We start from the raw sequence: 25,704 nt of genomic DNA, 5'->3' as shown, positions 1-25,704 counted from the left end.
GAAGTAAGTTTTGGGTTGGCTCAGGTGAACTAAAAAAACAGCACAAGCTCAGATTGGTGATCTGGAATTCTGGCTCTCCCTTGTATTATGATTGTGTTTTGTCCCTTAACAGAGAGGCCAATAACCAGGGGTTAGAAATTTAAATTGGTTGAAGGATTAGAGGGGAGTTGAGGAGAATTTCTTTCACCCAGAGGGTGGTGGAGGTCTGGAACTCACTGCCTGAAAGGGTGGTAGAGGCAGAAACCCTCATCACATTTAAAAAGTACTTGGATGTGCACCTGAAGTGCCGTAACCTACAGGGCTACAGGCTGAGAGCTGGAAAGTGGGATTAGGCGGGATGGCTCTTTGTTGGCCGGTACGGACACGATGGGCCGAATGGCCTCCTTCTGTGCCGTAAAGTTATATGCTCAAATATATTCAGCTGGTAGACTGAAAAGCTTAATATTTTGTACTGATATGAATGCAGCTGGTGTCTTGTATCAATTTCAATGTAATATGTAGCATTAGGAATGATAAGTGGTGAACAGGACTCTTCACAATGATTGCCTACAATCTCACAATTCATTGACTTACAAAGCGTGGCAAGTCCAGCAGAGCAAAAGTCACCAGGACTGTGGCAAAGAAGGCAGTTAAAGGCAATGCTAACAACTTAATGCTCTATTCCCCTTTACTATAACGTTTTAACAGGACATCCATGCAGAACAGAAGAGTAATGAATCTGCACTTCAATGAGAAGCCGAAATTCAAAATTCCATTAATGACATTGCACAACGACATAAATAATGAAATTATGTCTAAAAATCATACAGGAAGATACAGCAGCTCCTGAATCTTGTGTCAGTAGACCACAAAGTGAAGTTAGTTGTTGAATTTTGCTATTCACCAATTATATCATGTCACTGGCAAAGCTGCAACCTAATGGATTTGCATCCCAATATTTTTTTCCTGTTGCCTAGCAGTCTTACTTTCATTGCAGTTGGGTTTTATAGTGGATAACAAATTCCTCTAAAAGCTTTAGTTTGCAATCTGTGAAATAATACAGCATGACTAACATTTTCAGTGACCACACTTCCTATTTTCTAGCCCGCACTGGCAGACTCCGGGTTCATGCCTTGTGAGTTGAATATGGGCTGTATAATCAGGAAAGCCTTTAGATTATCTGAACTCACAATTCTGGCATACTCCGAACTTGCAATTATCTGAGCCAGCCTAGATAATGGAGGCCTTACTGTATTTAATAACACTTTTACGGTATGCTAAATAAAAAGGAGAGTTTCTTGTTACACCAGGAAAACAACTGTTTTGGGTGTCTTCCCATGAAAGGCTAAGGAAAGGAAATGAGCAGGCATCACTTTTTCATAAAGAAGTCCTCATTTTTTGGGATAGTGCTCCATTGTGCTCTGTGTAAGTGGTCAATTCGTCAAGCCCATCAGCAGTAATTCGGGCCAACAGAAGAGGGACACAGAGTCAAAGGACAAAACTTGGAAACTTGGAAAAATGATTCATATTTGTTAGGTTTCACTTGAAATAAAAGCTCATTCTATGAGCATTACTGATAAATACACCATCGAAATGGTTAGTAATGTACCTGTGTGAAAGTCAAACAACTCGTGTGTGAAGTCAGTGTTTCTGTTCCACATATCATCTACTGCCACTGCACGAAATATTGCTTGGCTTTTCAAATAGTGTCTAATAAATATGTATAGCTTTTAAAATAAACTAATGTATTAAAAACAAATGCTCCTCCAAGATTGGCTTACCTGAGGGCCGTTCATTAGTGTGAAAGTACCATCATGTTGGTCAATCTGGGATGAGTCCCCTGTCTAACCTGCGCTTTCCTGGCACTAGGTTAATTGCTGATTATTTTACCTGGTTGAAGTTGCTTATGTGACCAAAAAGCTTGTAAGGTGAATATTCAAAGTAACATGTGTAAGCTGACCCAGTAGGTTCCACAGTTTATCTTAACCAAGTGTGCATCAGGGGCCCCAAGGGATAAACACCCTAGTTCCTATAATTGTACAATATTTAGTAACGCACTTATAAAAGCACCTCATTTCATTGCAAACTTTCCCAGTATTTTTGTTTCAGATTCTAGCGGGATTTTTAATTTTCCCTTGTGTGTTATTCCAGTGGCAGCAAACAATATTCGCTGATACTATTATTTCCCTATCAAAAACAATGTAAATGCTGCTGAATGAGATGAAATTGTGGTGTTTGGGCAATAGCTTACTGTCCTACTTGGCTCCCATGGTTTTCAAAGAAAGAATGCAAGTAGCAGGATGCAAAGGGTGCAGCCAAATACCGAGCTTGGTAAAGCTTCAGTTTCTATATAATCTGTGGAGTGTCTTTAAAATTAGTAATTGTGTAAAGAGCAGTCATTTACCAATGTACTCTTACTCCTAGTGCCCAATTTGTTTGAAAGGAAATGTTTTCTTTTATTTTATTTTTTAAAATACAACTCATATAAATAAATGTTGAACTAAAATAATTTTGGTAGATGTTTGAGATTCGTGATAACTATAGACAATGTCTTTCTATGCAATGGCCATTAAATGCCATGGATGGTGGGTGAACTGTGTTAAATTCAAGCGAAAACTTTCCTCTTTTTGTCCTACATTTTATTCTCAGTTGGTTGGTGGCGCTTGGATGAACACTCCCCTCGAATCTGTCCGTGGCAGTTTGGCTGGTGGTTCCATGGAGTCAGTCACTAATGTGGGTTCATTGTCCATTGGAATTTCTTGTTGGCTATCATCATCACTTTCTTCTTCTTCCTCCTCCTCATCTGATTAAACAGAACAGGGGGTTAAAAGGGCAAACAATGAAAATTCAGGCTTATCATACGCAAATCATATTTGACTCTTTCTCTATCAGCATTGATTTTCTTCATTTAGGACAAGGAATGAAAGTCCCAAATTGGGGAAAAGCTAACTTTGGTAAATTGAGGAATGATTTGGCCACAGTGGATTGGAAAGTCGGAACAGTGGGAGGCATTCAAGGAGGAGATCCGGAGGGCTCAGGCCAAACATGTGCCCTTAAATAAAAAGGGCGGGAATAACAATTCAAGAGCCCCCTGGATGTCTAGGGACTTACAGCGGAGGATAATGAAAAAAAAGAGAAGCTTATGTCATATATCGACAGCTAAATACTGTAGAATCTTTGGAGGAATATAGAAAGTTCAGAGGTAAAATTAAAAAGGATATTAGGAATGTTAAGAGAGAACATAAAAAATTCTTGGCAAGTAAAACCCAAAGATGTTCTATAAATATATTAAGAGCAAGAGGATAACTGTGGCAGAGCAGAAACCTGACTGAAGAGATTTGCAGTTGCAGGAAAGATCATCATAGATCTGGGAGGTGACAATGTTTTCAAGGACTTTAGAAAGTAAATGGTGATTGGAGATAAGGAGTATGTGCTTAAAAAAATGCAGGCTCAGTGCTAATTACATATAGATAGAAATTGCAACACAGAAACCGGCCATTCAGCCCAACCAGTCCGGGTTGATGTTTATTCTCCACGCAATCAGTAGTCCTAATCCCCAAAGGTCAACATTGGGATGGACATTATCTGACTGGGTCCTGGTCATAGCCCCAAACAACAGGGTTAATTAAAAGGGGTGACATGCCTGTCTCATTACTACCTTCTCATGCTTTTAGGTATTTTCACAATTATCTTCCACATGGAACCACAGGTCATGCTATAAAAGGACTCACTTGTACGTAGATATTTTAAGGAGTTTGAAGGATGTGGTATACATCAGGGATAAATAACTGGCACTTAATAGTGATGACTAGTCAGTGTGCAGTACCAATACACAAGTGAAATAGGCAATCGTCATTCACAATCGTGTGGTTGTGTTCCCGAGTCAATACAAATGCCCAAATCAGAATAATAATACAAGGCAATCTGTGGACTGACAATAAGAGACTCGCAGTCCAAATGAGGTTCACTTGTGCATCCCTGCTGTACAACAATGAGCCTCTCATTTTCCAGATTTGCATCAATAATTAACTGCTCCCAAAGTATTGGCTTAGAAATCTTCCAATGCTACAAACACAATTGTAAAATAAACAGAGGTGTTCATTACTTTTTGTCCAAGTACATTACCTACCTTTGTCAGGGTCCAGAGGGTTTAGAGCCCGTCCAAGATCAGCAAACTACAATATAAAAAAAGAAAAAGGTTTATTTTGCTTTTAACTCTTTGCAATACAAAACTGGAAGTGAACTGGAGCAGCAGCTCAAGTAGTCGCGTGCTTGACCAATGACCAGGTGCTGAAGAGTGCAAGTTCCACAGCTGCCTATTTTTTGCAGCCATGTGCTGCACAGAATTGGGATTGCTTTTGTTGGCTCACAATCAGGCTATCAGATGGGACTAAGAGGCTCTATTGGGGGAAGGAGAAATCTCATGACCAGCCAGCTACAGAAGAACGTACAGTGAGAAACCTCTATGGAGAAACAATGGGAGGTGGAAAATTAAGTGAATTCTACTGCTAAGATCTGTCATAGATGCTCAGCCAGAGGAAATCACAATGACATTGTTACAGAACACTGACTAAATTCCAATGGACAAGTCAAAACTTTGGTTACAGCCCAAAATAAATAGGCATCAAGAGTACATACCAGTTAATGGATTACTTAAAGGATTACTTTTTCAAGCACTGGCTATTCTTCCATCTACAGTGCTTTCTTTTTTAGGAACAGTTGAGTAAAGGGAATCTTTTGGTCACTACAAGGTGCTCCCAATAAGGGGTTTTTGCTGCATTCTGAATTTATTTGAAGAATTCAGTTTTTATTTCAGATTTCCTCTTCTGGAATATTTTGCTTTGGTTTTAGGGCTCAATATTCCCCAATTCTGTTTTTTGGCGTATTGGCAGAGTTACACTTGTTTTTTTTTGGCCCCTACTCCAAAAAAATAACTTGTAAGTTTCCCCATTCTATTTTTTGAAATTCGCGCCACACAGCCTGTCCTTTAGTTTCGGGGCCTAATGTCTGCGCCAAAAAAACAACGTGTTCCCCCCCCCCTCCCTTCTATGCATGCACGAAAAAAAAAATGACATGACTGCTATGGGCACGCATGCCCAGTACAGCTCCCAGTCTGCATTCGGCCATTTTTAAAGAGTCAGTTGCGTGAGAACTTTAATTCTCAGTGGAAAAATCGGAGCTGCAATACAATATGCAACGCGGCTCAAGGACCAAGAATTTCTCTCAGGATGAAATGGAGGCACTGGTTACTGTAATTGAGGCCAGATGGCACGAGCTGGACACCAGCAGAGGTCACATAAAAGTTTCACCAAAAGAAATGAAGAAACGCTGGAACCAGCTTGCAGAAGATTACTGTGCAATGGTGACCACCCCGAGGTCTGGAGGCCAGTGCAAAAAGTGGCAGGACCTTGGTCAAGTAATTAGTGTAAGTAATATTTTCACTTATTCACTGGAATTGCAATTGTAAATGTGACTTTCTGCATGTCCCACCCAGCAGAAAGACACCCTCATAAATGTTATAGTTTCAACTTTGCAGAGGAAGGTGGCACACAACATAAGGGAAAGAATTCGAACAGGAGGAGGCCCGGCAAATCAGCACTCATTGACACTCTTGGAAGACAGGGTCACTGCTTTGATGGGTCCTGCCTGGAGAAAAGCAACCACCACTGCACAAGCTGGGCCCACACTCGAGAGAGAGGGTAACTCCTGCAAATTCCACAGTCTGGCTTTGCTAAATGTTAAGTACTGCGCAGGCTAGCTGTGCTTCGATTCATGGGGATGTCTCCGTCACCTACGCTTTGGTTGATGCAATGTGCTATCATTCATCGTGGTCCTTTAAATGAGCCTGCTGCCTGTGCCTACTCATGCCACCCTGCCCCTTCCTCTGCTGCTAACCATTTGTCTGTTCTGTTATATTTTGCAGAACTTGAGGCCAACCCTGACGAGGCTGAAGCAGATGCAGAAGATGATTCAGGTGCGAATGAGCCTGAAGAGGAGAACATCTTCCAATCCCACCTTCTAGACCAAGAGCATGGGAGTGAGGGTGAGGGGATGGATGAAGCCCCCACTCTTGTACTCACTCTGGAGGAGGTGCAGGTGCTGCCCGTTGAGGTGCCAGGCCCTTTTCTGAGTGGTATGAGTGTTGGGACATTCCATGGTTTCTCACAATCCGAGGCTGAGGATTCCAGTGGGGTGCAGCGAGGCAGACCCAGGGCCCCACCATCCGAGGCTGCGGGATGCAGCGAGGCACACCCAGGGCCCCACCATCCGAGGCTGCGAGATGCAGCGAGGCACACCCAGGGCCCCACCATCCGAGGCTGCGGGATGCAGCGAGCCACACCTAGGGCCCCATCATCTGAGGCTGCGGGTCCCAGTGGAATGCAGCGAGGCACACCCAGGCCCCCACCGTCCGAGGCTGGGGGTCCCAGTGGGATGCAGCGAGCCACACCCAGGGTGAGGAGGGGAAGGAGAGCTTGCCAGCGCTCTCCTGAGGTGCAGGATCTAACAGATGTGGTTCAAATGATGGCAATGAGTGCAGAGAACATTGGCCTTATGCGATCACTCCTGGACATCATCAGTGGGGTGGGTGATGAGGTATTGGGACTGTCGGGAGAAGTAACAATACTCTCATGAGAAATAGGAACAATGTCCAGGCATCTGAGGGATGAAATGTCGCAGGCAGCTGATACAATGTCGGTGAACGAGGGAGGGAATGCCGCAGGTAGTTGAGACACGAGGGAGGGAATGTCGGAGTTAGCTGCTGCAATAAGGGAACACGCCCAGACCCCGCGGTCATTGACAGAATCAACTGCCACTCCCACTCTCAGACCAGCTTCTGAAGAGGCCCAAGCCGGGCCTTCCACATTACCGCCTACCCACGCCACTGCCACCCCCCCCCACCGCCCACCCATCAAGAAGTGCACATTACCCGAGATGTTCGAAAGAATAAGCTTGGTACCAATCAGAGAAATGCTGCTCCACCGCCTAAGGGGTAGGGATGGAGTTAACAAGCCAAAGCACAGCGGGTGGTCTCAGAATAAGGTGGAGGAGAGATGGGTGCTGCTGTTGTTATTATTGTTATTACTGTTGTAACTGTTCTCAAATTAAAAGTTTTTTGTTAATTCTGTAAATTTACAAGTTTATAAGTTTATAAGTGATCTGAAAGTTTTTAAGTGATCTTAACTGAAAATTTTAAAGTTTGATACAAGAATATTTTTATTAAAGTTAAGTACAAACAAGTGTTAAACTTTTGAATAAAACATATTTTAAATTATAACTGAATAATTTCCATTATTTGTTCCATTATTAACACAATTTTTTAAACTAAAGAATAATTTCTATTATTTGTTCCATTAGCACAACACACATTACGGAACAGGTCCAAACAGTAAACATGGTCCATGTGGAGTAGGTGCCGCTGAGCCTTCAGGCAAAAAATAGATGAGCTGCTGGTGCAAGCCTCGAGCAATTGTTAAAGGGGCACAACGGCCCATCTTCCTCCGCCGTCGTGCTCCAGGTTCAGGTTGTTGCATGGCTTCCTCGTCGTCTTCCTCCTCCTCGTCATCTGCATCTTCCTCATCATCATCAGCCACTATCACCTGAAGTGGATCTTCGACTACTAGCTGCTGCTGTCTCATGATGGCTAAGTTATGCAGCATGCAGCACACAACAGTGAACTGACCGACAATCTCAGGGGAGTATTGCAAGTAGACTCCGGAATGGTCCAGGCATCGGAAACGCTCTTTCAAGATGCCAACGGTCCTCTCTATTATGCTGTGCGTTGCAATGTGCGATATGTTGTATTCCCGGTCAGCTTCCGTCCTGGTTACGCATAGGGGCATCATAAGCCAGGTGGCGAGGCTGTAGTCTTTGTCTCCCAGCAGCCAGCTCTGCCCTTCTGGCTGCTGCTGAAACATGGCAGATATAGCGCTCTCGCATTATGGGTGCTCCCAGGGTATCTCACATTAACATCATGGTTGTCACACACGAGCTGCACATCCACGGAGTAGAAGCCTTTTCTGTTCCTGTACATCTCGGAATCCTCCAAAGGTGCTCGCAAGGCGATGTGGGTACAATCAATGCAGCCCTGTACCTTTGGGAAGCCAGCAAACCTGGAGCAGCCCATAGCCCTGTCATGCATTGCCTGGGTGGTTATGGGGAACTTTATCGAAACATAGAAACATAGGACCCAAGTTTCCACAAGAAAAAAAACAGGCGCCCCTCCGAGCTGTGCGCCCGTTTTTCGCGCCTAAAACGGCACCTAAAAAAATCCTCGGTATTCTCCACCTACTTACAGGTCCTGTGGCCCTCGGCGCAGCCAGCACGAGCTGTGGGGGGGGGCAGTGCCGGGACCTCTGCACATGCGCGCTACTGTCGGCACGCAAGTGCAGTAGCTCCAGGCGCCGAACTGTGTGGGAGGGGCCCGAAGCACGCAGCCCCTAGCCCTGGCTGAATGGCCTCACTGGGGCTGCGTGAAGAAGGCTCCTCCCACGGCCAGCTCCTGCTCCCCGCCCCCGACAAGATCCGACACCCGCTCCCCCCCCCACACCCCGCCGACCAGACCCGACCCGACACCCGCTCCCCCCCCTCCCACCCGCCGACCAGACCCAACCCGACACCCGCTCCCCCCCCGCCGACCAGACCCGAGACCCGACACCCGCGCCCCCTCACCCGACCCGACCCGCGCTCCAGTTCCCCGACTCCCCCCTCTCCCTCCCTCCCCTCTCTCTCCCTCCCTCTCTCTTTCCCCCTCCCTCTCTCTCTCTCCCCCTCCCTCCCTCCCTCCCTCCCCCTCCCTCTCTCTCCCTCCCCCTCTCTCCCTCCCCTCCTCCCCTCCCCCCCTCTCTCTCTCTCTCTCTCCTCTCCCCCCCTCCCCCCTCTCTCTCTCTCTCTCTCTCTCCCCCTCCCGCTCAGCGGCACGAACGGCTGCAGAATTCTCCCTGGCTGAAGCACTTTCACACAGGTAGGAAGATGGTTTATTTAATCTTTTCTTGGCTTATAAATGTTTATTCAGGTTGGATTTATTTGTATAATATTTGTAGAAGTATAAATAAGGATTTATTGTCAAATTTAATGAGTTCCCTCCCCCCCCTCCCCCCCACCTCGTTCTGGACGCCTAATTTGTAACCTGCGCCTGATTTTTTAATGTGTAGAACAGGTTTTTTCAGTTCTACAAAAATCTTCACTGGCTCCATTCTACTTTAGTTTGGAGTACATTTTCACTGTGCAAACTTTCAAATCAGGCGTCAGTGGCCGGACACGCCCCCTTTTGAAGAAAAAATTCTGTTCTAAACTAGAACTGTTCTACCTGACTAGAACTGCAGAAAAAAAAATGTGGAGAATTGCGATTTCTAAAATAGTCCGTTCTCCACCAGTTGCTCCTAAAAATCAGGCGCGAATCATGTGGAAACTTGGGCCCATAGAAAATAGGTGCAGGAGTAGGCCATTCGGTCCCTCGAGCCTGCATCACCATTCAATATGATCATGACTGATCATACAACTTCAGTACCCCACTCCTGCCTTCTCTCCATACCCACTGATACCTTTAGCTTTAAGGGCCACATCTAACTCCCTTTTGAATATATCCAACGAACTGGACTCAACAACTTTCTGTGGTAGAGAATTCCACAGGTTCACAATTCTCTGGGTGAAAAGTTTCTCCTCATCTCGGTCCTATATGGCTTACCCCTTATCCTTAGACTGTGATCCCTGGTTCTGGATTTCCCCAACATCGGGAACATTCTTCCTGCATCTAACCTGTCCAATCCCGCCAGAATTTTATATGTTTCTATGAGATCCCCTCTCATTCTTCTAAATTCCAGTGAACATAAGCCTAGTCGATCCAGGCTTCCTTCATATGTCAGTCCTGCCATCCCGGTAATCAGTCTGGTGAACCTTCGCTGCACTCCCTCAATAGCAAGAATGTCCTTCCTCAGATTAGGAGACCAAAACTGCACACAATACTCAAGGTGTGGTCTCACCAAGGCCCTGTACAACTGCAGCAAGACCTCCCCTGCTCCTATACTCAAATCCTCTCTCTATGAAGGCCAACATGCCATTTGCTTTCTTAACTGCCTGCTGTACCTGCAAGCCTACTTTCAATGACTGATGTCCCATGACACCCAGGCCTATAAGAACATAAGAATTAGGAACAGGAGTAGGCCATCTAGCCCCTCGAGCCTGCTCCACCATTCAATAAGATCATGGCTGATCTGGCCGTGGACTCAGCTCCACTTACCCGCCCTCTCCCCGTAACCCTTAATTCTCTTATTGGTCTCGTTGCACCTACCCTTTTACTAATCTGCCACCATTCAGATAATAATCTGCCTTTCTGTTTTTGCCATCAAAGTGGATAACCTCACACTTATCCACATTATACTGTATCTTCCATGCATTTGCCCACTCACCTAACCTGTCCAAGCCACCATGCAGCCTCTTAGCATCCTCCTCACAGCCCAGCTTAGTGTATTCTGCAAACTTGGAGATATTACATTCAATTCCTTCTTCTAAATCATTAATATATATTGTAAGTAGCTGAGGTCCCAGCACTGAACCTTGTGGTACCCCACTAGTCACTGCCTGCCATTCTAAAAAGGACCCGTTTATTCCCATTCTTTGCTTCCTGTCTGCCAACCAGTTCTCTATCTATGTCCATACATTACCCCCAATCCCATGTGCCTTAATTTTGCACACTAATCTCTTGCGTGGGACCTTGTCAAAAACCTTTTGAAAGTCCAAATACACCACATCCACTGGTTCTCCCTTATCCACTCTACTTGTTACATCCTCAAAAAGTTCTAGAAGATGTGTCAAGCATGATTTCCCTTTCGTAAATCCATGCTGACTTGGACCGATCCTGTCACTGCTTTCCAAATGCGCTGCTATTACATGTTTAATAATTGATTCCAGCATTTTCCCCACTACCGATGTCAGGCTAACCGGTCGATAATCCCCTGTTTTCTCTCCCTCCTTTTTTAAAAAGTGGGGTTACATTACCTACCCTCCAATCCATAGGAACTGATCCAAAGTCCATGGAATGTTGGACTTTTCCAAAGTACCACCCTACCACCGACTGAACGTCTCCTCACTCTGCTCGAGGGTCAGCCAGCAGAATCGCTCCCTCGCCCGGAAGTTGCTGCTGTGTAGTGTAACACTTCTCATCCCTTCAGTTCGACTTCCACAGCCCCCCGGGCTTCTTTTGAAGCTGAGCCCCGAGCCCGTGTCCGGGTGAGGGAGCGATTCTGCTGGCTGACGCTCCGACCCAGTGAGGAGACGTTCGGTGGTGGTGTGGCACTTTGGAAAAAATCCAAAATTAAAGAATTGCATTTGACTTCCATTTTCTCCGTTTTGAGTTTGAAAAAATTAAGCTTCCTGATGCATATTCAATGTCTTCTTAACTCCCTCCAAAACTTTGCATAAAAACAATGGTGTCTTTCTGTGCCGATTTTTTAATGTGCGTGGTTTTTCTTAAGTGCCCAGAAGTATTTTTGGGAGTGGTCACATACGCCGTCCGAGGAAAAATGTAAGTTGGCCAAACTTGCATAAATCTGAAAAACTGGTGCAGACATCAGGTTACCCGTATGACACAAAAAAAATACTAACCAAAAAAAATCGTAACTGAGTTACACTGGCGCAGAAACTTTGGGGAAATTTGGATATTTTAATTTACGCCAAAAAAACAGTGCAGATAACGGGAAAATTGAGCCCAATGTACGTTGTGTTAAACACAATGAATGAATATAGACCATTCTTTTCACATAGACTCAACTGCTGGTGGAAGTTATAGCACTATTCCAGCTAGTAAGAGAATGAGGTAGGAACAGTAAAATAGGTACTTCCAAAATGAGGATTTGGCTAAAGTGGAAATTTAGGAGCACAGAGGAAAGGAGTACTGTAGTTTGTGAAATTATAAATGGATAAAGAATATTAAACTTAACTATAGCTAAAACTCATAAAAATACACAGAAATTGCAATATGTAAACGCGTCGTTTGGCCCAACCACTCCACATGAGCAGTTGTCCGAATCCCATGTGCCTGCTCTGTTCCCATATCACTTCATTGCCTTTCCTTCAACTATCTATCAAAGCTATTTTTATATGTTTGCATTGTCTCTTCTTCAATCTCTAACCCACTGTGAAAAAGGTTTATCCTACACTCTGTCTTAAATATCTTACATTTAATCAAATGTCTCCTTGTTCAAACCCCCCAGCCATTGGAAACAGTCTGTTTCTATTGACTATATCCTATTGTTTCCTGATTTTAATCACTTCTATTAAATCATCCTCTTCGATTCTACCAAAAACTGCTGCAGTTTTTCCAAGACTTTCTTCATATTTGTATTTCCTCACACCAGGCAACATCCTTGAGAATCTACACTATATCTTCTCTATTGCCTCAACATAATGTGGAACCTAAAGCTGACAAATTTACAAATGTTTTTACTAAGATTTTTAATGAGATTTTTCACTATTTTTACACTTAAAATAATGAATAGTTATTTATTATATTTGGAAAAGTGTATGTTATTTCAACAACTGAGGGCAGCTGCACAAGTTTTAGCAAACAACATTTACATTGGTCATAATTCAGCACACAGATAAAAATGAACACACTGCCATATGCAATAATGAGAATCAGATGGAGGCAGGAGAATATATGTAACTTACCTCACCCATGACAGCAATGGGCGTCTCTCCCTTTGCCTGTGCCACTCGGTGTTCTATCAAATAATACATGTATTCATCATATAGAAGGCGAATGAGATGAAAGGACCCAAAACTTGCTGCACTCCTCAAAGTCAAATCCCGAATCACCATTGAACTGAAATAAAAAGAAAAGCTGTTTCTGAAGTTCCTTTAAATATGTTTTTAATGAAAGTTCCTCGCTGCCTGCTCTCTAAATTTACGTATTTATTCTTGAAACCTCCATATATCCCACATCATTTCTTGGCTTGGAAAGAAGATAAAGGGGTCGAAATCCGGTTGCTAATGCCTGCTGATAACTCCGGTATTAGGTGTTAAATGGAAGTTGGGCGGTTGGGAGTGGCGCTGGGTGCTGTTCACGCGAAATTCAGTGGTCATTTTTTTTTTTAAAGGTTACATCCCATCGGCTGACGCCAAGGAAATCCTGATCTCAGTATGCGTGCAACACCTCCTTGGCGCCTCCGTCGCGATATTTAGTTTGTACGGCTGCCGTACCGGCAGGCGGCTGCACAGCCTGAAAATAGCGGTTGTTAAACAGTGGAACTCGGGCAGAATCGGCCAGAGAGCAAGGTATGTTTTTTCTTTCTTTATTCTTTTTTCATTAGTTTTAACTGTGGGGAAGTTTGTATGTGGGTCGGAGAAATGAGAGGTTTTTTTCTTCCCTTTCCTTCCCATTTTCCAGCTAGCATGATGCCAGCCTCCAGATGCGAAATTCAGTCGGCCTCCTAAGCTCCCGCCTGAGGATGAATGTGCAACGCCACTTTTTAGCGCTGCTCTCTCATCTTTGGACGTGAAAATGAATTTGGCAGTTGGAGCCTGCGCCTAACGCGTGGCGGTAAAATCACCACTCAAGCGGTGACACCGCCTCAAAAACGGCATACCGAATTTAGACCCCAAAATGCTATAAAGCAGTAGTTCAATGGCAATAGCTCTTATAGCTGGTTTCCATTTACCACCTACTCCTCAATTATCTAACCATTATAGGAAACTTATTCGGTGGAGATCATGATGTGAACTTGAGTCATATGATCATGGTGTCATTGAGCATGTCAGTCATCTTGCTGTAGTTATTTATGTAATTATTCATTGTCCTTAATGCAGTTATATTCACAACATTCAACTACAAGAAGTTAAGGTATTAATATATTGCCCAATAAATATACTTACAGAATTGACTTTGACAGAGGATAGATCATTCACAAATCCTGCCTATTTTATATCTGAAGTTTAAATCTGGTGTAAATAGGCTTAATGACAATAAACAATCTGTGATTTGCCATCATCCCAAGATCTGGAATAGTTAATGAGAGATTAGGCTTGGGCACCAGACCAAGGGGTTCACTTAGTCGTCAGAGCATATTTTTGATCGCCTTTTGGAAAGATCTTCTAGCCACTGCTATTCTTCACCTCTGCACAATCATTGCAAAACTGTATATTTGGATAAATGAAAATTGAATGACTTGAGAGAATTTAGTGCTCAAGTGTTGATAATTTTCCTGTTCCACCTAAAGTGGAGGATGCCAAGGGTGGACTGAAGATAGTCTTATACAGGAGCATGTCTTGGACTTACTTCAGATGACTTTCAAACCTGAGAAAGAGCCAAATAGCTTAATCACTGTCAATATGAACATCATCTTGGGAGAAATAATTAATCCTACTTATCTACCAGGAGACATGCGAGGAAGTGTATGAGTGGATACAGTTTGATAGAGAGCGAAACAAGAAACCAACTCGTTCAATTTGAAGTGCTCCACAGAATCGAATAAACCCCACCACATCTACACAAGGCAGGACATGAAAATGTGAATAACTATTGGTGTTGATGACCTCATGTATGTCGTCTTCTTCTTCAGCAGTCCTCCAGAGTCGAGGATGACTTAAGTATCATGTAAGTACACTCATACATATGCCATGAAATTGGTTTAAAGCAAAACTCTCTGAATTAAAAGATTAGATAATGTGTTATTCTAGCATTGATAAATGTCCAGGAGGCCAAGAATCTTTTTTGGCAAAGTGGGATCCAAGTCTCCCAGTGCTGGTTACCCTAACCAATACAGTCAGAATATTGGTGTGGATTTAAAAAAAAGTTTTGTGGGTATTCAGACCAGAAACTACTTCAAACAAAGCAAGCAAATTAAAACTGTGCAGCATGGAGTGCTGAATGTTTCTCGCCACTGAGGAAAAAGGACTAATACTCAAAGATACTCAACCCCTTTTATACCGCATGTGAGTTGGAATGCTAATTAGAGTTGCCTATCAATATCATGATGTTAAAAAGTCTTAAAGGGCCATCCCGTATATGATTTTTATTCTACAGGTGTGGAGCCAGCCCACTCCAGCACTGTACTACAACATTACAACAGTGACTACACTTCATAAAGTACTTACTTGGCTGTAAAGCGCTTTGGGATGTCCAGTGTGTTATATATGTACACTTGTATATACCTTGTATAGCCACCAGAGGGCTCATCCCCTGGAGTCCCAAGGGATCCCACAATCCCTTGGGAGCACAGGTACTTAAGGAGGCCTCACAGGCTGGAGGCGCACTCTGGAGACCTGCAATAAAAGACTACGGTCACACTTTACTTTGAGCTCACAGTATCCAGTCAGACTCTTTATTCATACATAACACAGTGATGGTGAAAGGTGCTATATAAATCCAAGTATTTATTTCCTTCTTTAGGTTCTATTTTCTGTATGGAGGATACCAGAATGACACTGTGTCTAACCTGCATCCTTTGAAGTTAGATGTCTTTATGCATAGTCCTTGTTTTGACTACAAAACTAGTGACCACTTTAAAAGTAATCCATTGTATGTGGAGCTTTGGGACATTGAGAACATGAATGGGGGTTTTCTAATACATCTATCTTTTCTCCTTCATCTTTCTTTAAACCACATACTTGTGTTGAGAAATGACACCAGACAAATCTGTGGAAGCAGATCTGCAGCAGAGGGCCAGCTTTATGCAAAGTGAGGCAGCACATAAGATGCTGCAGGTAGAGAGGCGGTCCCTTAATAAATAACCCAAGTGTATGGCCAGTGGAACAGCTGATGTTGCTACAGCACAAACTTTTCACTCTGAAAGACATGTACAAACCTAAATGCTTTGATTAATATTGTACAAAGGCTTTGACATTTACGCATCAACATTCCCCATATGGAGCTGAGGCTGTCTTGAAGTATGAGAATAGAACTATACAGTGTAACAATAACAGTTTACTTCAATTGAGTGAAATGCATTGATGCCATCTCACAATTCAAACAACGCACATAAATCTCCTGTACTTCATGACTCATGGACCCTCCCAATTAGATTACTATTCAATAACTCCCTCTTACCTATGGGGACAATACTATAAGACTTACCTGTAGAAGGACCACTTGAGCAGGAACTGTTTGGCTGCCTTGGGGAAGCTGGGACTGCCATGATATGGTTTGAGGACCTGGGTTACCACACTGTCTAACCAAGATGCCCATTGCTCCAGGGAGTTCTGTTGCTGCAAAGTCATCTTAAAGTCCTGCTCCAGCCTTTGCACCACACCATCCTCACAACGACACACCCACGAGGCTTGCTCCTGAAAAAAAGAGTGTGTTTTTATTACTGTTCATCAAACATTAACAGGTTTTCAAAAGACTGGGTATATAGCCAGGGACCCCTCTCGCTGCAGGTTGATTTAGCTCTGCTGATTAGTTTCACACTACATGAACTCAGAATCAATGCAGCATCAGCTCGAGTGGACTTGGTAGTGCAAATCTGGTGCAAGTCGCAAGTGACAGTTTGGCTTGGTTGATGGCATTCTCTCCTCCAAGGCAGAAGTTTGTAGGTTCAAGCTCTGCTCCAGGACTTCAGATGAGTCTGAAGTCCTGATACTCCAGTACTCACTAAGAGAATACTATCATTGGTCTCATGAGAAATTCCCACCAGTCTCCATTTGGTGGTTGACATGGATGTTAAAGATTTCATGACATGGCTCTAAGAACAGAGTTTTTCCGATGGCTCTGGTCAACATTCTTCCCAGAGTCCACACCACTAAAAGCAGATTATTGATTTCATTGCTATTTGTGGGATCTTGCATTCGCACAGCAGATGCCACATGTATTGGACTGTCACCACACTGCCATCTGTACTGCTCACCATGTATTCTGCAGACTCACAGTTCCAGTCTTTTTTTTCCCCCAATGTTTTTTTCTTCCCTTTCCTCTCTTGAAAGCATGACAGGCTGTGGTATAGCTTCCCAAGTGTTGGGAGGGCTCTGAATCCTTCCCCAAGTGACTATTCTCCATCTGTGAGTATGGACAGCTATTGTTCTGAGGCTATTCTACCATGGGATATCAGAGTTAAGACCCATCCTGGCCTTACCCGACTTCCACACAATGTCATTTCCAGTAGGAGTCACGAATGGATAATGAGTAGACGATGTAACCTTGGTCAATCTTTCTTCTTCCCAAACCAGGGGCACTAAGACCACATAATAGTCCCTTAATACCGCCTAGTTAAGATCAGCTAACAATGGCCAGGAGTGAACATGGAAATTCGCTTTAGCGCCGTGCTACTTACCTGAACATTTGCAAAATCTACTCGGTTTAAATCACTCAGCATCTGGTTAATCTGTGCAGTATTCTGCAGCACAGCACGCGCTGCCTGAGCAAGATGGTTTAAGGATGTGTAACGTCTCAAAGTTTGTGCAAAGGCACTTGCTGCTGCCACCTATAGGAGTTAGAAATAAACAGCAATGAGTATTTAAGGAGCAAATACATATTTGAATTTATTAACAATGGGCCAATGGTGTATGAAAAAGAAACAATAAAGACATTTACATGCAGGTAGAGAGCTGTAAAATATAAAAGAGTAGAATTAATTTAAAAGTGTCAGCTGTGGCTCAGTGGGTAGCATCCTTGCCTCGGAGTCAGAAGGTTGTGGGTTCAAGTCCCACTCCAGGGACTTGAGCACAAAAAATCTAAGCTGACACTCCAGTGCAATGCTGAGGGAGCGCTGCACTGTCTTTCGGATGAGACATTAAACTGGGGTCCCGTCTGCGCTCTCAAGTGAATGTAAAAGGTTCCATGCACTACTTCGAAGAAGAGCAGGAGGAGTTATCCCGCTGTCCTCGCCAATATTTATCCCTCAATCAACATCACAAAAAAACTGATTATCTAGTCATTATCACATCGCTGTTTGCAGGAGCTTGTGCACAAATTGGCTGCCACGTTTCCCACATTACAACAGTGACTACACTCCAAAAGTACTTCATTGGCTGTAAAGCTCATTGAGAAGTTTGGTAGTCGTGAAAGACGTTATATAAATCCAAGTCTTTCTTTTTCAAAGTGTTACAATTCTAAAAAGAACTTCATTTTGAATAAATCATTGCCCTGCAGATCTTGAAAGAATGTGTAATAGAGCAGGGTGCCATGCTCAAACGGCAAGTGGAACTCAGGTTCAGTATCTAATTTGGCATAAGCAAAAAGACCTCTATGTCAAATGGAAAGTCATATTTGAGATGATGGAGTGAATAAGTGCTATTTGTTGCTGCTATCTACGGGTGTTATAGTAGCTTCAACAGGGCCTGCTGAATCTTAGTGGCCAGTGGTGATATTCACTTCTCGTTTAACACTTTACTTGCAGCCTTGATTGTTTTTTGCAGCAATACAAACATATAAAAGCGTTAAAGCTGTATTTGTAATAATATACATTTTTTTTAGGGATCAAAAGCATATCCTCCAACTGTCCTGATTTTGTAGGTCAATTTCAAGGCTGTCCTACTGTCCTGACTTAAAATTTTAAATGTTCCTACACTATTCCAACTTGTAAGACTTCCTTTTAGAGTTACAGGAGTCAGATTAGATTAGACTTAATTAGATTTCCCCGCCCATAGTTCTGGGGGATTGATGCCTCATTGCACTTTGATGGGCCAAAGTACAGTAATGTGTTAATCATCTGATGAGGAATTAAACAAAGTAATCAGATTCCAGATAAAAACTTGAACACGCAAATCCAAATCAAAAATCAGTATGTGGATTTGCGCAAACCATAACAATGCATTAGAAACACAAAATTAATACCAAAATGAAACTATTAGGTTATTTAATCCATCTCAACTCGCATTGCTCTCTCTCACCTGATGTCATTGCCCTCCCTAAAACTCTCCCTCCATATAAACTCTCCTACCCACATTCATGGCCATCTCAAGTGGTTTATCTATTCCCATGGTCTTAATCACATACAAGGCCATCTCCAACCACATCCTTGCATATCTTATCATTAGACTGTTTGCTACCCTACATTCCTATTCGGTGCGGAACAAAGTTTCTAATCCCATATCTTCTCCATTACAAAGACCAGCTACTTTCATCTCCATAATATCAGCAACATCCACCCTGCCTCAGCAAATCTGTTCCTGAAAGTCACCTCCATGCCTTTGTTACCTCCAGACTCAACTCGTCCAATGCCTCTCAGGCTCACATCCTCCACCTTTCATAAACTTCAGCACATGCAAAATACAAATGCCCCTAACCTATCCCACACCAAATCCCGTTCACCCCCCATTACCACTGTCCTTGTTTACTTCATTAACTCCTGGTGCCTCCAATTTAAAATTCTCATCCTTGTGTTTAAACTTAATGGTCTTACCCCTCTATCTCTGTAGCGCTTCCTACCAGAATGCTCCATTCCTCAGACCCTGGCCTTTGGCGGCCATGCCTTCAGCCATCTAGGCCCTCCCTAAACCCTGTCAGATCTCTTTTAAAACCCTCCTTAACACCCACCACTTCGACTAAGCTTCTCATTACTCCTCCTAATGCCTCCTTCATAGGCTTGGCACCCAGTTTTGTCTGATTACATCTCTGTGAAGTGCCTTGGGATGTTATAAATGTAAGCTATTGGTGTAGTTTAAATATTCACGTCCTTACACACATAGTAAAATTTGCCTAATTTCAGTCAGTATTTCCTGACATTTAGGGCTGTGTCCCTGATTTTCAAGTTTGCCAGTTATAAAAGGTACAAGTATGACTCCTTCTTGTATATTAGTATAGATTTTGACTGGTATCAAGTCACAAACCTTTAATTAGATAAGGCTGATAAAATGAATATGGTCATGTTTATATTTGTCTCTCCCAAATCTATACTGCATTGCCTTTCGTGTCAGATTGCACAGCAGAGAACTGAGAAACCTACCCTACCTTCACACGAACCATTTCTTCAGGAACGTTCATCATAGCATTGGTTAACCAGCTTTCCAAACTTTTTGCAAAATTCCGAATTGCTTGAGTCAAGGCACCTGTGAGCGATTAATTGCAGTCAGTAGCTGTGGATAATGATTCACAGTGCACACAGGCTCCAAAATACACATCTACAAAGTGGATTTAGACATAATCTTAAATAATTACTGATGGACTATTTAACTTTCCTGGAAATACTCACTCGGGATAGGTCGCAAGACATCTGGGATAAGGATCTCCACCAGACCTTGGTAAAGCATGTTATCACAGTATTTCGTCCACTTCAGGGAAGGCTCATACTTACAGAGAACGACCAGGCATGACTTAGGGAGGCGTTTCTCAGCTTCATCATGACTGCAAAAAACAAACAACATTAATTTGACAACACTTTGGGATATTGCCAATGACCACACTTTTTTAATGATCCTTTTCAATTCCGAAAGAACCTGGCAAAAAATATGAAACATTTTCTAAAAATCTAATCTAAGATGCCATGTTGTTTGAATTAGAGCTCTGTTTTATTATTTTCCTCCAGTCCCACTCCCCACTCCTCATTTGTAGCTCTTCCCAATCTCACTTTTAGAATTCCTTTCTCCTGCAAGATTTTTTGTTAATCACTCACACTGACAATCCTGAGCCATCACTGGACTGGGAAGAGTTGTATCGCCAAAATGTCTTCCACAAGGTTTCAACCAGAGTAAACTGTAGGTTCACCATCACATCCAGGATTGCCTATCGAGACAAAAGGGAGAATACATTTGAAGAGGCTATTGCTATTTTAGTGATAATTCAGGTTGTGATGTTATTAATAAACATAAAGGGAATATGAATTCACTGGTTAACTTCAGTATAAATGAAACCCATTATGAACTATAGGTAAGTAAGGATTAATTAATTAAAGATTTAAGATGAAGATTGGGAAAGATACAAGTAAGACAAAGACCAAAGTAATAAATTGGAATAAAGCTCATTTTAATGGAATGAGAATGGAACTAGGGAAAATAAACTGAATAAATGTACTGACAAAGAAATGGAACAGCAATGGGAAACATTTAAAATAGTGATCAAGAGTGTCCAGGGAAATATATCCCACTAAAATGCAAGAACAAACTACCCAATAATGACACACATTGGATTAATAAAGATATAAGGACAACATTGGAACTGAAGAAAAAGGCAAACACTAGGACAACAAAGGAGAGGATGACAAAATGGAATATAAAAAGATTAGGAAAGAAGTCAAATAAACAATTAGGAAGGGAAAGAGAAACTACAAAATTAAATGATCAAGGAATATAAAAAGAAACAGTAAGTATTCTACAAACACATAAATAACAAAAGAAAAACCAGGATAGGGATAGGGCCACTAAGGGGTACACACGATAAACTCACAGGAAATGATATTGAAATGGCAGAAATATTAAATAATTATTTTACCTCGGTATTTACTAGGGAGACTAACATGGTGGACATGACATTAGAAGATCAAACGAGATATAAAGACATTTAAGATAGAAAGGGATGAGATAATTATGAAACAAATTAAACTTAGGGAGGATGAAACCCCTGGACCAGATGGATTGCATCTGCACATATTAAAAGAAGTTAGGCAAGAGATACATAAACATTAATTAGAAAAGAGAATGGTGCCAGAGGACTGATGGATAGCTAATAAATCCAATATTTAAAAAGGGAGTTAGAACAGGTCCAGGGAACAATAATGGAATCTTTACTCAAAGATGCAATAGAAAACATCGAGAAATTGAAAATATAATATAGAATAGTCAGCATGGATTTCAAAAGGGAAGGTCATGCTTGACCAACCTTAATGAATTCTTTGAAAAAGTAACAGAAAAGGTAGATAAAGGTAATGTAGTAGACCTAATATATTTATATTTTCTAAGGTACCGTATAGTAGATTTATGTCTAAGGTCAGACATGTGGAGTCAGAGGACAAGTAGCAGAATGGATAGCAAGCTGGGTACAGAACAAAAAAGCAGAGAGTAGGGGTTAAAGATAGCTATTTGGACTGACAAAAGGTGGGAAGTGGTGCTCCATAAGAATCGGTGCTGGGACCATTGTTGTTCACTATTCACAAACGATTTGGACTCGGAAATCAAAATTTGTAGACACCACCAATTTGGGTGGTGTCATTAATACAGTGGAGGACTGCGATAAATAAAGGAAGACATTAATAAACTTGCAGAATGGGTGTGTAATTGGCAAATAAACTTCAATATGGATAAGTGTGATGTGCACTTTTTGGTAGGAAGAATACTCCTTGGAAAATAAGTGTCTAAAAAGGGTAGAGGAACAGAGGGATACAGATTCACAAATCACTAAAAGTAGTGATGCAGGTTAATAAGCCCATTAAAAAAAAAACAAAGAACTGGGGTTCATTTCTAGAGGGATAGAATTGAAAAGCAGGCAAGTTATGATAAAATTGTATAGATCTTTGGTTAGACCACACTTGGAGTACTGTAAACAGTTCTGGGCTCCAGATTCTTAAAAGAATAGAGCGGTACTGAAGAAGGTGCAAAAAAGATTTACTTGAATGATAACAGAATTGAGAAGTTTTTATTCTATCATGAAAGATTGAACAAGCTGGGGCACTTTTGTCTAGATAAGAGAAGGCTGAGGGGTAACCTGATAGAGATTTTCAAGATTATGAAAGGCTTTGATAGGGTAGACATAGAGAAGATGTTTCCACTTGCGGGGGAAGACTACAACACGGGACCATAAATATAAGATAGTCACTAATAAGGAATTTAGAGAGTGGTTAGAATGTGGAACTCATTACCACAAGGAGTAGTTAAGGCGATTAGCATAGATGCATTTAAGGGGAAGCTAGATAAACACATGAGAGAGAAAGGAATAGAAGGATGTGTTAATTTGGGTAGATGATGAAGGGTGGGAGGAGGCTTGTGTAGAGTATAAACACAGGCATGGATCTGTTGGGCTGGATGGTCTGTTTCTGTGCTGTAAATACTATGTAATACTACATAAAGTCAGGATTTACAGGCTAGAAGATACAGTTTAAGTTAGGGTGTCAAGGAAAAATAAGAAATTTATGCATCTTTTTTTCTTAGTAAGGGAGTAATAGAATTGTGCAACAGTTTATCAATAAGGTGGAGGAGAAAACCACAGCAGATTTTTAAAAGGACTGGATGAATTCCTCTTCGTAAAGGAGAAATAAAGGCCCCAAGTTTCGACATGATTTGCTCCTGATTTTTAGGAGCAACTGGTGTAGAACGGAGCATCTTAGAAATCGGAATTCTCGCCATTTAGTTTGCTCCAGTTCTAGTCAGTTAGAACAGTTTCACTTTGCAACAGAATTTTTTTTCAAAAGGGGGCGTGTCCAGCCACTTACGCCTGTTTTCAAAGTTTCGTCAGTGAAAACTTACTCCAAACTAACTTAGAATGGAGTAGGTGAAGATTTTTGTACGCTCGAAAAAAACTTGTCTACACTTTAGAAAATCAGGCGCAGGTTACAAATCAGGCGTAGGGAATGGGGGGGGGGGGGGTGGTTTAAAGGGAAGTTTACAAACATTAAACGCTTCAGTTTTACAAATAAAGAGTCATCATCAATAATAAATGATAAAAACATCAATAAATCAACCAATAAATCAATCAAAAAAAATTAATAAGAAATAATTTTTAAAAAAATCAATAAATAAAACATTTTCTACTTACCGACTGCAGCACTGGGGGCCCTCCAACAGGGTACTGGGATGCCCCCCTCCCGTGTGTCTCTGTCAGTGTCTCTATCTCTCTGTCTGTCTGTGTGTGTGTGTCTCTCATTCTCTGTCTGTCAGTGTCTGTGTTTCTGACAGCGAGGGGAGGGGGAGGAGGGGGGTAGAGGGAGAGAGGGGGGGAGCAGAGGGAGGGAAGGGGGAGCAGAGGGAGGGAAGGGGGAGGGATGGGGGAGAAGGGGGAGGGGGGAGGGATGGGGGAGAAGGGGGAGGGGGGAGGAGAAGGGGGAGGGGGGAGGAGAAGGGGGGGAGGGGGGAGGAGGAGAAGGGGGGGAGGGGAAGGAGGAGAAGGGGGAGAGGGGGGAGGAGGAGAAGGGGGGGAGGGGGGAGGAGGAGAAGGGGGGAGGGGGGAAAGGAGATGGGGGGAAAGGAGATGGGGGAAAGGAGATGGGGGGGAAAGGAGATGGGGGGAAGGAGATGGGGGGGGAAGGAGATGGGGGGGAAGGAGATGGGGGGGAAGGAGATGGGGGGGAAAGGAGATGGGGGGAAAGGAGATGGGGGGGAAAGAAGATGGGGGGGAAAGAAGATGGGGGGGAAAGGAGATGGGGGGGAAAGGAGATGGGGGGGAAAGGAGATGGGGGAAAGGAGATGGGGGGGGAAAGGAGATGGGGGGGAAAGGAGATGGGGGGGGAAAGGAGATGGGGGGGAAAGGAGATGGGGGGGGGAAGGAGACGGGGGGGGGAAAGGAGATGGGGGGGAAGGAGATGGGGGGAAGGAGATGGGGGGGGAAGGAGATGGGGGGGAGGAGATGGGGGGGGAAGGAGATGGGGGGGAGGAGATGGGGGGGAGGAGATGGGGGGGAGGAGATGGGGGGGGAAAGGAGATGGGGGGGGAAAGGAGATGGGGGGGGGAAAGGAGATGGGGGGGGGAAAGGAGATGGGGGGGGGAAAGGAGATGGGGGGGGAAAGGAGATGGGGGGGAAGGAGATGGGGGGGAAGGAGATGGGGGGAAAGGAGATGGGGGGGGAAAGGAGATGGAGGGGGAAAGGAGATGGGGGGGAAAGGAGATGGGGGGGAAAGGAGATGGGGAGAGATGGGAAGAGGGGGGGAAAGGAGATGGGGGGAAGGAGATGGGGGGGGGAAAGGAGATGGGGTAAGGAGACAGTGGGGGTCAGGTGGGGGGGAAGGGAGTGGGGATGGGGCCCGAAAGGAGATGAGGGAGGGGGGAAGGAGAAGGGGAGGGGGGGGGAGGACGAGTCCGGTCCGGAGGCCGGGGGCCGAGGGGAGAGGGATCGGGGTCCAGTCCGGGGGGGATCGGGTCGGGTCCGGGGGCGCGGAGGGGGGGGGGGGGGGAGTCGGTAGGTGTCGGGTCCGGTCCGGAGGCGGGGGAAGGGGGGGGGAAGAGGGAGTCGGGTCGGGTCCAGTCCGGGGGGGATCGGGTCGGGTCGGGGGCCGGAGGGGGGGGGGGGGGGGGAGCAGGAGTCGGATAGGTGTCGGGTCCGGTCCGGAGGCGGGGAAGGGGGGGGGAAGAGGGAGTCGGGTCGGGTCCAGTCCGGGGGGGTCGGGTCGGGTCGGGTCCGGGGGCGGGGAAGCATGTGCTTGCTTCCCTTGTCCTTCTAGATGGTAGAGGTGGCGGGTTTGGGAGGTACTATTGAAGAAGTCTTGGTCGAATTGCTCCAGCGCATCTTTTAGATGATGCACACTGCAGTCACATTGCATCGATGATGAAGGAAGTGAATGTTTAAAGTGGTGGATTGGGTGCCGATCACATGGACTGCTGTGTCGAGATTTGAGTGTGTTGTTGGAGCTGCATTCATCCAGACAACTTGAGAGTATTCCATCACTCCTGACTTATGTCTTGTAGGTGGAAAGACTTTGCAGAGTCGGGAGGTGAGTCACTTGCTGCAGAATACCCAGCCTCTCTCCTGTTCATGTAGCCACAGTATTTATGTGGCTGGTCCAGTTAAGTTTCTGTTCAATGGTGACTCCCATGATGTTAATGGTGTGGGAATTGATGACAGTAATGCCATTGAATGCCAAGGGGAGGTGGTTAGACTGTCTCTTGTTGGAGATGGTCATTGCGTATGTGGCGTCAATGTTACTTGCCACTTATCAG

At 43.9% G+C, this 25,704-nt stretch overlaps 1 protein-coding gene across 3 annotated transcripts in view; it reads right to left on the bottom strand.

Moving 5' to 3' along the window:
• Positions 1 to 25,704, bottom strand: part of LOC139237921 (MHC class II regulatory factor RFX1-like) — a 152,743-nt gene that overhangs the window by 4,397 nt on the left and 122,642 nt on the right. For all 3 annotated transcript variants that reach the window (XM_070867218.1, XM_070867220.1, XM_070867221.1), the window contains 8 exons: positions 20,520 to 20,629; positions 20,100 to 20,251; positions 19,859 to 19,956; positions 17,241 to 17,390; positions 16,049 to 16,257; positions 12,646 to 12,799; positions 4,109 to 4,154; positions 2,616 to 2,782 (listed from right to left, as the gene is read on the bottom strand). In XM_070867218.1, the coding sequence (XP_070723319.1) occupies positions 2,625 to 2,782; positions 4,109 to 4,154; positions 12,646 to 12,799; positions 16,049 to 16,257; positions 17,241 to 17,390; positions 19,859 to 19,956; positions 20,100 to 20,251; positions 20,520 to 20,629 (1,077 nt within the window). In that variant the 3' untranslated portion in view covers positions 2,616 to 2,624. The remainder of the gene's footprint in view (positions 1 to 2,615; positions 2,783 to 4,108; positions 4,155 to 12,645; positions 12,800 to 16,048; positions 16,258 to 17,240; positions 17,391 to 19,858; positions 19,957 to 20,099; positions 20,252 to 20,519; positions 20,630 to 25,704) is intronic.

The sequence above is a fragment of the Pristiophorus japonicus genome, chromosome 24 (genome assembly GCF_044704955.1).
Source record: "Pristiophorus japonicus isolate sPriJap1 chromosome 24, sPriJap1.hap1, whole genome shotgun sequence".
NCBI classification, from domain to species: Eukaryota; Metazoa; Chordata; class Chondrichthyes; family Pristiophoridae; genus Pristiophorus; species Pristiophorus japonicus.
This window is presented reverse-complemented; position numbering and strand designations above follow the sequence as displayed.